At 45.0% G+C, this 15,291-nt stretch overlaps 1 protein-coding gene across 2 annotated transcripts in view; it reads left to right on the forward strand.

Moving 5' to 3' along the window:
• The first annotated feature begins 1,529 nt into the window (after window positions 1-1,529).
• Window positions 1,530-15,291, forward strand: part of atrnl1a (attractin-like 1a) — a 167,267-nt gene continuing 153,505 nt past the window's right edge. For both annotated transcript variants that reach the window (XM_026309865.2, XM_026309866.2), the window contains exon 1: window positions 1,530-2,271. In XM_026309865.2, the coding sequence (XP_026165650.1) occupies window positions 2,033-2,271 (239 nt within the window). In that variant the 5' untranslated portion in view covers window positions 1,530-2,032. The remainder of the gene's footprint in view (window positions 2,272-15,291) is intronic.

The following is a 15,291-nucleotide window of genomic DNA, read 5'->3' on the forward strand; positions in this document are numbered from 1 at the left end:
AGACCAATGTGTTAATTAGTTAATTTGACCAATTTGCTTGCAAACAACTGGCTATGTCCAAATCCAGCAGACACCATTGGGGTTCTGCTTGTGTCCCCCTGATGAATGAATGATCACTGTTCTCCGCTCTTAGCTGAAAAATATGTGGCGTTTTAGCAGCTAATGTTCCATTTTCATCGCTGGTGAGTCTCCACAGTGGGATTATCAGCTGCTGCTGATGAGAGCACTGAACCATGCGGTAACTGTGCTGTAACACCAAACTGTCAGCTAAAAATGCAGTTAGGGGAGAAACTATTGATTAGTGGGGCTTTAGGGAAATGAAAGATTACCTGCATGTTCATAAAATGCTGTAGTGGATAAAGAGAATTTGTCATTTTACTGCAGCACCCAATAGCATGAGCAAAACCTGAGCCCAAATCCTCCTCCCAGTGAAACTGTGGACACAGCTGGACTGAGTTTCAAAACAGTTTCAGCAGTGATCAGGGAGGAAATGTAACGTGGGGCGTTGGAGTGTTGTTGGCTAATCTCATAAAATGTCCCTTCTGCTTCAGTCAATATCTCACGTTGAATCTGATTGTCTTCTTCGCACTGCTGCAGAGAAACGCCTCGCTCTCTGAAGAGTCTTCGGTTTGAGGATTATCATCTTCTGGCTCGCTGGAGGTTTTTGCGAGGCCTCAGGGAACACAGATGCAAATCTCAGCTTTGTTTTCCAAAAGCACCACTTGGCTCCAAAGAATATCTTTGTGTCTTTAAAGCTTCCAGAGTGAGATAAGGTAACAAATCAGGAAAGCTGTGGGGAATGAGGGCCCTGCTGTGTCCGTCTGGTTTTAATGTTCCTGTCACTTCTGTCTCCAGCTCCACAGAATCTCTGCTCAGAAGTGAAGAGGTTAGTTTAAGATCTCTGCAGTACCTTCACAGACTGGACTCTAACAGTCAGATCTTTTACTGTTCCTGCAGGTGATAACAGCTAGCGGAGTAATGGAGCAGCATATTGGGGCAGATCTCGCTGTAATGAAGTCACTGGGAGCAGTGGGATGTTGTTCTGTCTCTGGATTGTCTCAGAGTAATGATTCCAGCAGATATTTAGCTGCAGTTTTATTAGCTATCATCCCCAGTGGTTGGTCTTTCTCATAAGGTTCTCAGTGTGTGTGTATGCAGGAGAGATGGTTTATGCAAATGTGCAACATTTCTGTTGACTGAGGAAAATTAAAGAACATTTGAGATTTCTTGAATAACGTCAAAAGGTTTTGGTTTGTGGTTTCTATGGATCCATTTCTGACCCCCATCTGCAGTCCGTTTGGTAATAAACCAGACAAGTATCTGGTCTGTTCTTCTATTGTGAGGCAGCTCCTATGAAAACACAGTGGCAGCACTGCAGATCAATGTCACGCTCTGATCACAGCCTTTGACATTTAAAGGGAACTGCCCCTTTAACCGCGTGGCCGTACTGCTCATGCTCGGGCTTGGTGGAGGAGTTTCCCTGACAGGAACCAGCTGTGGACCGGAGAGTGAAAGCAGAGAAGCGCCGCTCCGGGGGAGCTGCGGGTGTCGCATCCTGCGATAACAAACCGGGACGTTGTGCTCGTCTTTGTCTGGCACCGCGTTCAGCAGCGGAGCAGCGACCACCGGGGCTGCGTGGCTTTATGTTGTCTCCGGGATCAGGAGGGAGCACCACTCGGTCACGGTCGTGTGTTTACATCGGAACCTCGGCCACGGTGCAAGTTATCTGGAAGACTTGAGCGGACGCGCCGTAGAGCGCGGAACGGCGTCTTATGCGTTACCGATGCGCGGAACGGATGTGGTGGATTCGCGTTTACAGTGTTTTTAAGGTGTGAACTGTTTCCATCCAACTTAAGCTCTTCATCCTGCCCCGGAGCATGCTGTGACGGTGCGTAACTGTTGTCCTGCGCCTTTCCCGCAGGCGTCGCAGGTTGGCTCCTGGCACGCACAGCGGGTCACCTCTCCGCGCAGCTCACAGTTTCCTCTTGTCATTCGTGGCTGCGGCCTCTGAAACACGCACTGTACGTCCATCATGGATGGGGGGAGACATTTGTGCACCTGGACCAGGTCATCCAAAGGGAGCGCCCGGCACGTGCTGAAAACCTACCTGGGAATATTTGTGACGCTTCATCTCGTGCTGCACTCGGACGCATCGTCGGTGTCTAAGTCCTGCGACAAAAACTGTTTTTCGGGGAAGTGCATCAACGGAACGTGCGTGTGTGACCACGGATGGGTCGGGGACCAGTGCCAGCACTGTCAGGGAAGGTTCAAGTAAGTTGGTAACTGATGTGACATCTGCCAGGGGCCATCAGGAGGTCACAGGTCAGGTATCGGGTCCAGGGTCTTCATCTCACTGCCGGTTTGGGTATAGTTTCATTATTAGATCCCAGTTATACTGAGTTTAAGAAAACCTCTATCCACATGTCTTATTGTGGTTAAAGCCATAGGATGTTGGCTGGCTCTGTATGAGGGACGATTAATGCCACAGCAAAACAACAACCTTATTGAGCCTTATTCTGTAGTTTGTTGGCTGATTTCTTGTTTCTAAAATAGTAAAAATGACTCTGGTGCTGACACAAGCCACGTCTGCAGAGGAGGATTTCTACATTTTAGGTGCATGATTTCAAATATTAATATGACAAGATGTAGTTTTAAAGCCCAGGCAGCAGATTGGTCACTGCCTGTGCAGATCTGAATTTGGAAAAGGCACTGCCAACATCTTACCTCAGTCAGACTTTATTTGGCGTCAAAGCTGAAATAGGAGGAAGGTTTTGATCAGGCTGCCATGTTTTACTCGTTTGAAAAGCAGGTATGGGCTGATTCTGGCTCAGTTTCACAAACATTTGCATCCGAGGACTGTGGCATTTCTGTCCATCTGGCAGGTCTTCACACAAGCTCTGCTAAAACATTTGGCCAGTAAAGGCAACAACCATCATCATTAATGTAGAGTTGAGTTTCAGAAAAGAAGTTATATGACTTTTTATTGCGTTTGGGCTGGAAAGTGCAACTCACATAGTGACATTACGCTTCATTTCCAAGCTGTGAGCAGCTTCATGATGGACTATCGACATCCATATGCTTGAAAATAAGACGACTGCTCTGATCAGATTCTTCAGATTTTTTATCCGACCTGGCAGAAAGAGCAGCAGCTTCACCCTGAGGTATCACACTGCTTGAATATGAGAATATTCTTTTACAAAGAGGAGAAAGTAGCAGTGTAACTGGGCTGTTACTAGCCTGGTAAGTGTTTTTAATATGTTTTCAACTTAATCACAATGTTTAATGTGCCAAGTTTAACCTGCAGGAGTGTCTGGTGGGTTTCGCTGCCATGGAGGAAATAATTTTCTGATGAAAAAGTCTCATGTGACGACAGAAAAGCAGAAATTAGCAGCGACATGCTGAAGAACTCAAAAACAGCCAGTCTGAGAAATGTTAAAAGTCAGTGTGAGTATGTGAGTATGCAATTCTAAAGACAGCTGGTAAACACCAGGGGTAGCTGATTGTGGTGTGGGGGGGTGGAGGCTTGGGCGTCTGATAATCAGGGGTGTTTTAATGCCAGGCATGTTGTGCATTTATACTTTTGATTGCTATTTCCCGCTGTCATCCTGAGAGAGCAGCTCAAATAGTCAGACCTTCCTCCTTTGTTCTTCTTCTGTGGCTTCGCTCGCCCCTCGCAGCCTCCACAGGGGCTGACGTTTCCTTGTCACAATCACTGGCACCTGGTCTGGACGGAGACATGGCAGGACTTCAGTCTGGTCTTTCCTCCCTGGAGCATTGTATTGATTTCTCAGTCGATGCGATTGTTGTGAACAGAACAGGCTGCCGGCCGCACAACAGACAAACAACACCACAGGGATGAGCTTTTCTTCTCGTTGCTGCTTATTGGCAAGTTAGTGTCCATTAATACTGAGCGGGTCGGTGAAATGATGAGTTCAATAGACCCACTGACGTGGAGTAAGCCTGGAATCTATATGTGAACAAAGTGTTGTTGTCTGCAGGAGAAGCTTCAGTTGATTTTCTAAGACAAAACATTACGACTCACCACCTGCTCTACAGAGTCGACAGGAAGCGAAACACAAAACGCAGAGAGAAAAATCTGAACTAACGTCAATGATCACACTAATTCCTCGGTGTTAGAGCTAAGATAAGATACACTCTGTTATCCCCCAGAGGGAAATTCAGACATCGATGTTTATGTAAATGCCGTGTACAGAGATTGATTTTACTCAACACAACGTTTCACATTTTCCTCTGTTAGAAAATGAAAAATGCTTTTAGACTTTGGTGGCTGTAAATAAAGAAATGCCCGGCGCACCCGTCAGCACAGCCAGCTGCAACGAGACCTCGACCTGTAGCATCATCACTTCTCTGTCCAGTCTTGATTTGTCTCTGATCTGTTTTCATTTGCCTCATCAGGCTGACGTGCACCCTGACCCTGAGCCTAACCTAAATGAGAAACAGCTGTGGTTCAGGAGAAGCACGAGTCGGTACAACACCAGCAGAGCACTCAGAGGCTTTTATAGTGAAGCAGGTAGTCGTTGGACAACATAGGTCACGGACCTTAGCCTCCATGCCAAGTCATTGTTACATGATACCATTGATTTTTAAACATCTTGCAGGATCTGCAAGTCACAAGTTCTTACTGTGTTTTGGTTGAGGCTGGATCAGATCACTGGGCTGTTTTCTGGTGTGTGGAGTGAAACGTGTGACTGATCATATGATCTGCAATATAATTCAATCAAACACAAAAATGTCCTGGTCTGATTTCACGTTGGTTCACATGTTGCAGCTGTTATTGGGATCGTGAAGGGGACACGAGTTGGCTGGATGAGGAGCTGGGACAGAAAAATGACCTGTGCTTCAGTATCACTGCTGTACCTGGAAAAACTCAATACTGCAGCCTCTGTGGTCCCTGGACTACCTTCGGGATGGCCAGGACACACAACACACACAAACACACTTGTGTCTCGTATCCACAGAGATAGATCCAATAAAGGAGAAAGAGGGAGGGGATTCTGTGAGTCTATTGATTTAAGGCATTGGTGCTCTGTGTAGTTTTATTAGTCTTTGTTTCCCAGTGTGTTCTCCCTCTGGATCTGCTGTTCCTGCTCTTTGTTGTTTCTGGACTAGATAATGACTGACCGGCTTTGACTCATGGTTGATGTGATGAAACCTGCAGTTTATGGTGTTGAAATCAAACGCCTAACGCATCCAACCATCCTCTGGACTTTCTTTTAGTAACAGCGTCTCCTTTGACTCTAAATCTAAAAGTCTGTCATTTTCAGCTGTTTGAAAGAGAAAACCTGCTGTTTTTTTGGAAAGTACACCGTCCAAAGTTGTGTCCAAGGCACTGAGGATTTTTTTTTGTTGTTGATTTATCTGGACTGTGTAATTTGTTCCTCCATTTGTCAAATATTAACTCAGGAATTTGAGGCAGTTCGTTTCACGGCTCTACGCAGATTCATGAATCTTTTAGGGCCAATCAGCAGGAACAGTGTGCACAGGAAGTAGCTTCTCATCAGACCTAACATGTTTCCTGTCTGTCCTGTGTGAAGGCAGCGTCTCACAGCTTCAGCGGCAAACCGTCCGACGCGGCACATCACAGTGAATCTAGTTTTGCTAGAATAAAGCCCTGCATTAGTCTCACTTTGCCTCCTGCATGCTAAGTGCAGGCAACCAAAAACACCGAAGGCCACAGTGAGATGAATTCACACTGATCAAACATTCTGAGTCATTATCTCTTAACAGAGATGCAGCAGAAAAGGCTCGTTTGGATGCTGCTGACTCACAGAGGAGAGTAAAACCAATATAAAAACCTGACCTTGCTTGGTGTTGACCTGCTGCTGTAAAGCCATCGTTCAACTTTTTGCCTCTCAGACTTTGTTTCACAGGAGCCTGTTAAACGGACTTGACACCCTGTGAGATGGGAATGAACCGTTGGCCTCCTCTTCAGTGTGATCAGAAGAGTTGGAGTCATCAGAGTATCCACCAGTCTGGCCATCAAAAAGAAACGTATAAACACACATAGTTTAGATTTTTATATTTCCAAAATGGGATTATAGCTGTGGATTAAATCCCTGCACTTATGTCTGATTTAATCTGTGTACTAATGTTGTGCAGTTTAGATGATACGCCAGTACAATCCTATTACGTGACACTGGGGTCCATTATTGTCCCCTCAGCGTTACACGTCATGGCGTTTTTGTGGCAGAGGGATGAAGGACAGGAAGTGTCAGTGTTGGGAAATGAAGCAGCTCCATCACCACACAGGACCTTCGTATTGGGCTGCTCTGTAAAACCCCAAGATCATTTCTGCTGCTTTGCATAGGGCAGCGTGTGTGTTGTTGGTGTGTTATGAGAATGAACTCTGGTCCATCGTCCAGACCGTTACCACCCTCCTCACTACACACACACACACACACACACACACACACACACACACACACACACGCTGTGACACTATTTCCTGAACTCAACACTGGTTTTTAAAGCAGTGAATCATTCAGTTTGGACGTAACGACAAACAGGGGCTGTATGGACCGTCTGTGACGCCACTTTACTTCTAGCTCCTCTACTGTCATATTTCTGCTGCTTGTCCCAATGTGGTGGTTCTAATGTACATTTAGAAGAATTTCAATGCAACAAAAGCTTTTTACTCCGTTTTATCTGCAGTTTCTCTTGATAAAAGTGATTGTGAATGACGATGTGGATAAATGTAGATAAATGTACTCGCCCTGAGACACTCATGGAGATGTAATATCAAAATGTCGTCCATCTTGGGACTTTTTTATTGTTTATTTATTACTGTTTTTTGTGTGTATCGGTTGGTTGTGTACACTGTTTGGAGACAGCGTGTCCACGTGTGTCAGGACGGACACAGGCAGGTTTAAATATAAGACCTGCTGGGTCTGTGATACCTGACGATAACGAGATCGAAGCCGTCCGAGGACAAAACGACCACGAGCGTTTCAGTGAGACACAGCTTGTGTGTTTTTTTTTTTTAACATCATCGTCTGCTGACACGTGTGATTATGTGTGTTCGAGCCTCAGGCAGTGATTATGACACAGCTCGTGAAGCGAAGTTGCCACCGTGCTGTGCGGACTTGCTGAGTGTGTTGTGTGTTTCTTGTGCGTGGGTTTTTGGAGGGAGGAGCATCGAGCGGCCATCTGTCCAGTGTGAGTTAATCCTGCTGTGATGAGAGTGAAAGCAAGGGCAACACACACACACACACACACACACACACACGCACAGTTGGATTGTGGGTGGATCACATGAATCATAACCCCTGTGTTCCTCCCTGAGGCTGCAGCGGTTTCAGGGAGATGGGAAGGATCTGTCATGTCAGGTCACAGGTACAAATATGACGATTTACTGTTTAAGTCACTGTCGACGTGGCTCGGAAATAACAAGTGATCAGAATCTTACACTTTATAGACAAAAGCTGATTTCTAGACTAGATGATTATTAGTTGACACTAGTACAGTTTGTCTCACCTGCACACACACGTTTTCTCTGAAATGCTCCTTCTAGGATGATTTCCTCTTAGATTATATTTTAGCTTGAGATGCAAAGATCCTCATCAGTAGAGTCTCAATCACAACAGCAGCTTAAATGTCATCAGTAATAATAATTCATCAATAATTCATCAGTCGTGCTTTCTGTAGTAAAACTCCAGTATTTCCTGTGTTCGTCAGACTTTACAGTGTGTTGACTGAGGAGGCATTTGATCAAAACAATAAATGAGATCAGTCCTCTGGGGACTGTGAGTGTTTAGACCAGATCACATGGGATAGTGAGGAAGCAGACAGACTAAGATTTTCCGTGTATAATTTACTGCAGTGCAATGACTAAAATCAGGAAATAGAGTAGGTAGAGCTGTAAACATGGCTTTAGATGAGAGGTCGGCCCCCTTCGTTCAAACTGCCTGGTCACACTGTACAAGAGCAACTTGTCAGTTTTCATGTGAAAATGGGAAAAACTAGGGTGGTGAGGAAAAGTCAGCTAGTCAGCACAATCAGAGGAACATGAAGACCGTCACCAGCTTGGGTTTATAAAAAGAGGGAGAGGTTGGGAAGCCAGTTCACTGTAAAGCAGGTGGTCAGGTTGTGATTGCTGGCTGTGTGGAGATGATCCTCTAGGTCTGGAGTCATTTTCCTGGCAGGAAGCATCAGTTTGGGTTCAGCTCTTCCTCTCTGTCTTCACTTCATGTCTCTCTGTCTGTCCCCGTAGGTGCACGGACACGTTCATTTCCTTCCATCCACCCAGAAAAAGATGTTTTCACACAAATGATTTCATCACCAAAGCATGTGCTAGCTCTGCTTCCCCGTGTCTGCCTGTGTTTTTATGTGTGTCTGCACGTTGTGGGCGGATTTGTTTACAGCAAGTGCAGGGCCTGCATTTTTTTGTGTTTCTGTCTGGTTGTTTGCTCATGTTCTCTTGGAACTTTCAGTCCTTTTACGTTGTGTTTTCCTTTGTCATCGACACACGGACACGTACCTGTGGCGTTTTGTGGTCAAAGCCTCATGTGAGGTAAAGCTGTGTCACGCTGAGGCTTCACAGCTTTTTGGTTTTATCATTTTATGTCACCACCAAAAAAAAAGAAAACATGAGATACCAGGTGCCCTGGTCCTCGTTAGTCATGAAGCAAAGCTCCTGACGTTCACGATCACCTACCAGTTATTCATGTGCTGGTGAGCAGCCTCTACATTCAGACGTTCATGAACATTACAGTACGTGGCAGATGTTTTTACAGTAACTCCAAAGAAAGCTCATTATGAAAAAACTGAAAAATCAAAAGCTTCTCCCAAACAAACAGCAAACATCTGTCTTCAGTGCTTCAAAACAGAAACAACTGAACGAACAAACATATTCTTTCCTGTTGTTTGACTCTCAGTGTAGATATGTACTGGAAAGAAAAACACTACAAATCAATTAGGAAAGTTTCTTCTTGCTTCTTTACATCAAACACACAAACCGTCCACATCCAGCAGCATTTCAGTGTTGACAGAAGCCATTTATGGAGAAATGAAGGTTTAACGTCACTGACCCGCTGAAACAAAAGGATGGAAATGAATATTACTGACAGTCTGTGAACATACTGACAGTCTGCTGCAGACAAAGCTGATTAAATGAGGAGTAATGTTTCATCATATGCTCCTCTTGCGTTCTCGCATTTGAGACGGGTCAGTTTAGATTTTTTTGGTGAAGCTGAACCGTCACCGTCTCTGTTGACTTGATGACACAGAGATTGAATTCTCAGCATGATAAACACCATTTCCCATCAGTTCATCTATCAATAAACCATCTCCTATTACTAATCACTTTAACCGAAACTTTCTGTTGTTCTGTTCCTCGTGTTAGTGTGAGAGGTTTGATCTCTGAGGCCGAGTGTATTCGAAGCTTAGCGAGCTTGGGTGTGGTGTAGGGATTTTGTGTGTGTGTGTGTGTGTGTGTGTGTGTGAGTGAGTGCAGAGTACAGGAAACAATCCCATAATACGACTGACAACATGGGATAGGGATTTGAGTCTGCATGGCAATGCTCTGCAGTCCTGTAAAACACAATAATGTTCTAATGCACACCACATGGGATGGGGCTCACTATAGGGGCAGGCACACACACACACACACACACACACACACACATATGCACCTTTGTTGGCTGCAGGACAGAGTGTATAATCAGTGTGTGGCTTGGTTGGGCTGGGTGTAAACTGGAGATAATAACAGTGGCCTCATGTCAGACTGTAACAAAGGCTCTATTTCTGTAGACAAACACAAACTGTGTCAGGACAGAGAGTCGCTGCCATCACCGAGTCCACCGGCCGACTTCACTAATCAGCTGCTGACGTAAGCCTTTATGAAATGTTTTAGCGGTGGGATGAGATGTTTCACCACATGCACATGGGTGGAAACATGAAAAACTTACATAAGGCGAATTAGTGAGGTGCTGCGTCGCCCCGGCGCCCCCTGACCGTACCCCGTTACCCAGTTTCTCTTCGGGGGAACGACCGTGCTCCACTGTCTCTGGGGTAAACGCAGCTCAGGGACACTGGTACCAGCGCTGAGGAATGAAAGTATCTATGATGTAATGGTCTTAGTAGCTGATACTTCACCCTGCTAATCAAAGCTGCGTTACCTAAAGTGTTTAATATTATCTGCAGCTTATGTATTACAGCACATCTTCAGTTTTCCTGGGGCAGCCGACCCGGGGCAGTGGGTAATAGACCGACTTATAAAGCACGTTGACCTTTTGAGTGATTAGGGAGGAGGACGTCTGTTTTCAGGTTGAAGCCTGAGGACTGATGAGCTCCTGCTCCTGTTTGCTCAAACACGAGGACGAATATTTCAATATGACTTTCACATCCCAGAGGCAGGTGGATGAAGCAAAGTCACCTCATGTGTATGTATGTCTGCATCGATATGCGGCCTGCTGTGTGTTTGTGTGGGCGTTGTGTTAGGATGTGTGTGTATTTTGTCCTCCCTTCTTTCCATTTTCTCTTTTCCTGTCTTATCCAGTTTGGTGTTTCCTACATTTTTATGTCCTATTTTCACTTTTTGCAGCCTTTTCTTCCACTTGCTTCGTTCGTCTTTCCGCTTTTCTTTCCACTTTTCTTATTTATTGTCTTCTATATTTTTCCTCCTGTCCCTTTCTGTCATTTTGTTCTCTCCTGTTACTTATTGTTTTTGCTCCTCGTTCCTTTTCACTCGCCCGAATGTCTTTTCTCCTCTCTCTCCTCATTTTCCTCCTCCTCCATCTTTTCTATGATCCTCATTGGTCCTCTCTTTTTTTTCTTCATTTTCCATACTTTCATCTCATTTTGTTCCATCCTTCTCTTCTGTCTTCCTTTGCTTCCTCCATTAATTTTTCCTTTTTCTCATTTGCTTTGTTTCCCCTCACGTAGCTTCTTGTCTGTTTCCTTTAGATCATCTTCTTTGTGTGTCTCTTCTTTTCTTTTCTTTTCTTTCCAGTTTTTATTTTCAGTTCCCCGTTCCCCTTCCTTGTTCTCTCCTCTCTCTCTTGGCCCTGTTCTATTTAAACCTGCTGTGTTCCTGTTGGTTTTGCTTTGACCTTATTGGAGCTACAGGATCCACGTGAGGTGTGTCTGTGTGAGAAAGAGGGGGAGAGAGAGATATTGGGGTGCAGGCGATGAAAGATGCGCTCTGTGAAAGCCACTGGACCATGACGACGCTGCAGGTGATAGAGACCCAGTAGCATCAATCATACACACTCACACACACACACACACACACACAAATACACTGACACACTGACACCAGCTCCCAGTCGCTGCCCTCGTTATTCCCAGTAGAAGAGCATTTCTCGATTTTTAATAACGGATATCTGCAGAGAAGGTCAAGGTTATTCAATTGCTGGTCATTCGTCTCCTTTTTTTCCTTCTCGCTTCACACACACACACACACACACACAAATGAACACTTATACACACTCAAAGCCCCACAAATCTCTCAATCTTCACTAGTGGCGCCAGCTCGGGGCCCTTTACCTGGTGTTTGTGTTTGTGCGTGTGAGTGTATAGAGTGCAGCCGTCATCTCTGCGCTGTCTGGTCATACATCACTGGCCTCATGCGGTTGTGCCGCTATCTTCTGTGTGTTTTCTCCGCGCTGAGTGTTTTGCACGGCGTTCACGAGGTGTCACAGATAATATGACTTTTGTTTTATCAGAAGACTCTTTGAACTTCACACAAACGTAAACGGTGTGAAAAACGGGAAAGTGGATGTGCTGCCGGTGGCGAGATAATACACTGAGTGCACATGTGAAATAATGAATGGCTGCTCGTAAAAGGAAGCTGCTGCAGGGTAGAGTCAGTATATAAAGCTCTGAGGTTATTGTGGAAAACACCGTTAATCTGTTTCCTCTGGGATTGTGAGCGTGAGATTTGTGACGACTGCAGAGTATTAAAATATGCTGAGATTTCATCTGTCTTTGTGTTGCAATCTAAGATCACTGCATTTAATCTATTCCCCCCTTTTCTTTGGCAAAGTAACAGACATTAGGAAGCAGGAATTTGCATATTCTATAATTTAAAAACTCTCGTGTAGTCACACAGATGATAATAATGCAAGAGACAACATTAGACAAAAGCATGAGTGGATGACAATATGGCTGTGATCAAACAAACTCTGCATATCAAATTAAATCTTCTGTAAATTAAAATAGAAAATACTTGGTGGTGAAACCCAGTAAACTGCTGTCAGATGAGCTTCAGATGAAGGAGAACCAGCAATGACCAACAATAATATGTAGCTAATTTAAATGTTTCACTCTAGTGGTCATTCATTTATTTTATGGCTACATACATGACACAAATGACATTTCCAGCATCCTCAGTCCATATTTTGTGCCAATTAGCAAATTCCTGCATCATAACACACATTATAAGATTTATTAGCCTTTATCTCAAATCACAGAGCTGCCAGCCTGGTTTTTAGACTCTTTGATTTGTTTCTTGACAGGAATCCAACAAAGTATCAGTCACTTTTATTCTCTGAGCCCAAAATGGACCATTATCTTGTAAAGTTGTGGTCTGTAATTTGATTTGTGATGTTGCAGTGCAGTTTGACGTGCAGGACAGAAAACAGGTGACCTACATTTGAGATGAATGTATGTTTGTATGTTTACATTCACACTTTGCCTTAGATTAGATCTGTGGCACATGACGCAGACAGGTTTGTCTGGGACTGGTAGGGCTGCTCCACTCTCCACTCAGCTAATTGTGACGTGACCTCAGAAAAGTCAACTTTAGTTCAGGTCCCGCTGCTGCACAGTGTTCACTTTCTTCCACTTCAATATATGCGGCTCCCTAAGCAAGCTTCACACATGCACAGAATGAATATGAGTCTCTTTTTCTTTCTGACTTCACTCAAGACATTCACAGTAAAGAGAACAGGAGGCCCAGGCTGGTCAACAGAGCTGCTCCTGTTCCTGATTTGATTAATGGTGATCACACCTTTTATTGGGTGCATTAAAGTTCAGGACGGATTCAGATGAGAAGCTAAAGGAAACTAAGAAGGAAAAGTATTTACAGTCTGTGCTGCAGCATCATGAAGTGAGTCTTGTGCATAGATTTGAACTCGGGGACGGTCTTAAGTGGCCTGACGGGGAATTCCAGTTTGTTGTGCGTCGCTGTGAATTATATGGTCCATTCAAATGAGTCACTGCCACGAGCTGTGTTTTCTAAATATGGTCATCTAAGCCTATATAGGCACGGGGTGCTGTTATTCTTGGAGTTGGACTTTGAACACTGAGTTTATATATGATATGTGTTTTTCATGAGGGAGGAGATTTTTGTCGAGTGAAGTCACTTCTGGACGGCTCTTCCCACTTTAACGGGTCAGTTTGTGTCAAGTTCAGGAGCAGGCGTGTAGTGTGAAGGGTTAAGGTCCCGACTAGAGGGCTGGGGAATGAAAACAGTCAGTGGAAGTTCCTCAGCGCCAAGTTAAACACAAACATGTGTGTGTCTTTTTGTTACTCTCAGTGATGTCACTCTCAGCTGACTGCGGGCTGTCACTGAAAGGCTTTGTGAGCGTGGGAGTGTGTGTGTGACCGCGGTTGTTTTTGATTATGTGTTGCTCTTGTGCACGAATGTGTCGTGGCGCCTTTGTGCAGCCCAGCAGTTGGTGAATGTCTGTCTTGTTGTAGCGAGGAGAGAAAATCAATGCAAGGCTGTTTGCATCCATCCTGTAAGACACACTGACCCTCGCTTCAACTCCTAACTTCATTTTCTACTCGACCTTGACAGACGTGGAGAGGTTCCTTAACTTCGGTTGTATAATTCAGTTAGGATGGGAGACAGTCGGGGTGCCGCTACGCACGTCTGGACGTTACACTGCTGCTGCACCTTAAAAGCTAAAGCCTGTGCAATTAGATTTTGCTGCTGCTGCTATTAAATCTTAAATCTGCTGCTGCTTCAACCTTGGCAGAGCTGTTCAATCTGACACTGGAGAGTAGAAGCTCAGCTCTGTTTCTCTGGGAACCTCTGGCCAACTCTCCTGGGAGCTGTAGTTCTTTTAATGAGGGGTTAGGGAGGTATAGGGCTCCTCTAATGGCCTCAGCCGTCAAGGAATGGCCTTCGTCCCATTTGTGTGGGAATGACGAGACATGATGTGAAACCACAGCAGCTTAGTAAACTCAGTGTTGTTCTTCCTCCTTCGTCCTCCTCATCTACCTTATCCTTCTTCATTCATTGCAAACTGCAGCAGAACGTAAAGGCTTGTTTTTAAGACAAGTTGTTCCATGATTGTTGAGTTTGGCAGGAGCAGACAGTACCTACCGTACAGCAGCTCTGGGTGAGCTGGGGCTCTATCTCTTGTTTCTTGGATTGGATCTCCCCCTTGGTCTCTTTCCATCCATCTATCTGTCTATCCGTCATGCATGTCTTCTGTACACCATCAATTATTCACCCGGAGCAGATGAATATTTCAAAAGGTGCCGGACTCTCTTCCTCCATACCTCATCCCCTCATCGCTGTCTCTGCTTTATCTCTCCGCTCTCTGTCTCTTCTTCTTCTGCTGCATTTTCTCTGCCTTCGTGCTTCCTCTGGAATCTCCACCGTCTCATGCTTTTCTCTTCTGTGTACAGATAAATGTGTATGCGTGCGTACCCTTGTGGAATCTGTAAAGACGTGACTCTGGCCTCATGCCTCTGTCATCTCTGGTCACTGTTAATACCCAGCGACTGCATGAGTGCGTCTTACTGTGTGCCAGGCTTTTTTAGGACGACAAATGTTGGCTGTGCGAGGCTCCTCCAGGCAGCTCCTCATTAACTATGAATAGGATCTACCTTTTGCACGTGTCCACAGAGGAGCCGGGCCTCCCTGTGTGTGGGACCAGCTCTGCTCCCTTCAGTTGTAAGGACCAGCCAAGTATTCTAGTGATTATAGTTGTTTCACTGTTTACATGTGTACTGGTTTCTTATCAGGTGCCATACAAATTATTGATTGATTGATTTACTATAGAAGCCAGAGATTGAACCACCAACCCTTTGGTTGTGCCTGCTGAGCCACAGCTTCCCCATTTGGTCTTATTTACATGTGTAATATAAACAGATCCAGTTGTACGTTGCTTCAAAGCAGGAACCAGCTGGGACTCTCTGCACGGTCGCTGCCTGGGTTTCTGGTTTCCTGCCACAGTCCAAAGACATGCACATTTGGTTTAGCGAAGACTCTTTGGTGCCCACTGGAATGAATTTGCGTGTGAATTGTCTGCCCATATGTGTCGGCTCTGTAATAGGCTGGAAACCTGTGCGGTGTTTACTCAGTCTCTTACCAAA

Source organism: Mastacembelus armatus, chromosome 15 (genome assembly GCF_900324485.2).
Source record: "Mastacembelus armatus chromosome 15, fMasArm1.2, whole genome shotgun sequence".
In the NCBI taxonomy this organism is placed as follows: Eukaryota; Metazoa; Chordata; class Actinopteri; order Synbranchiformes; family Mastacembelidae; genus Mastacembelus; species Mastacembelus armatus.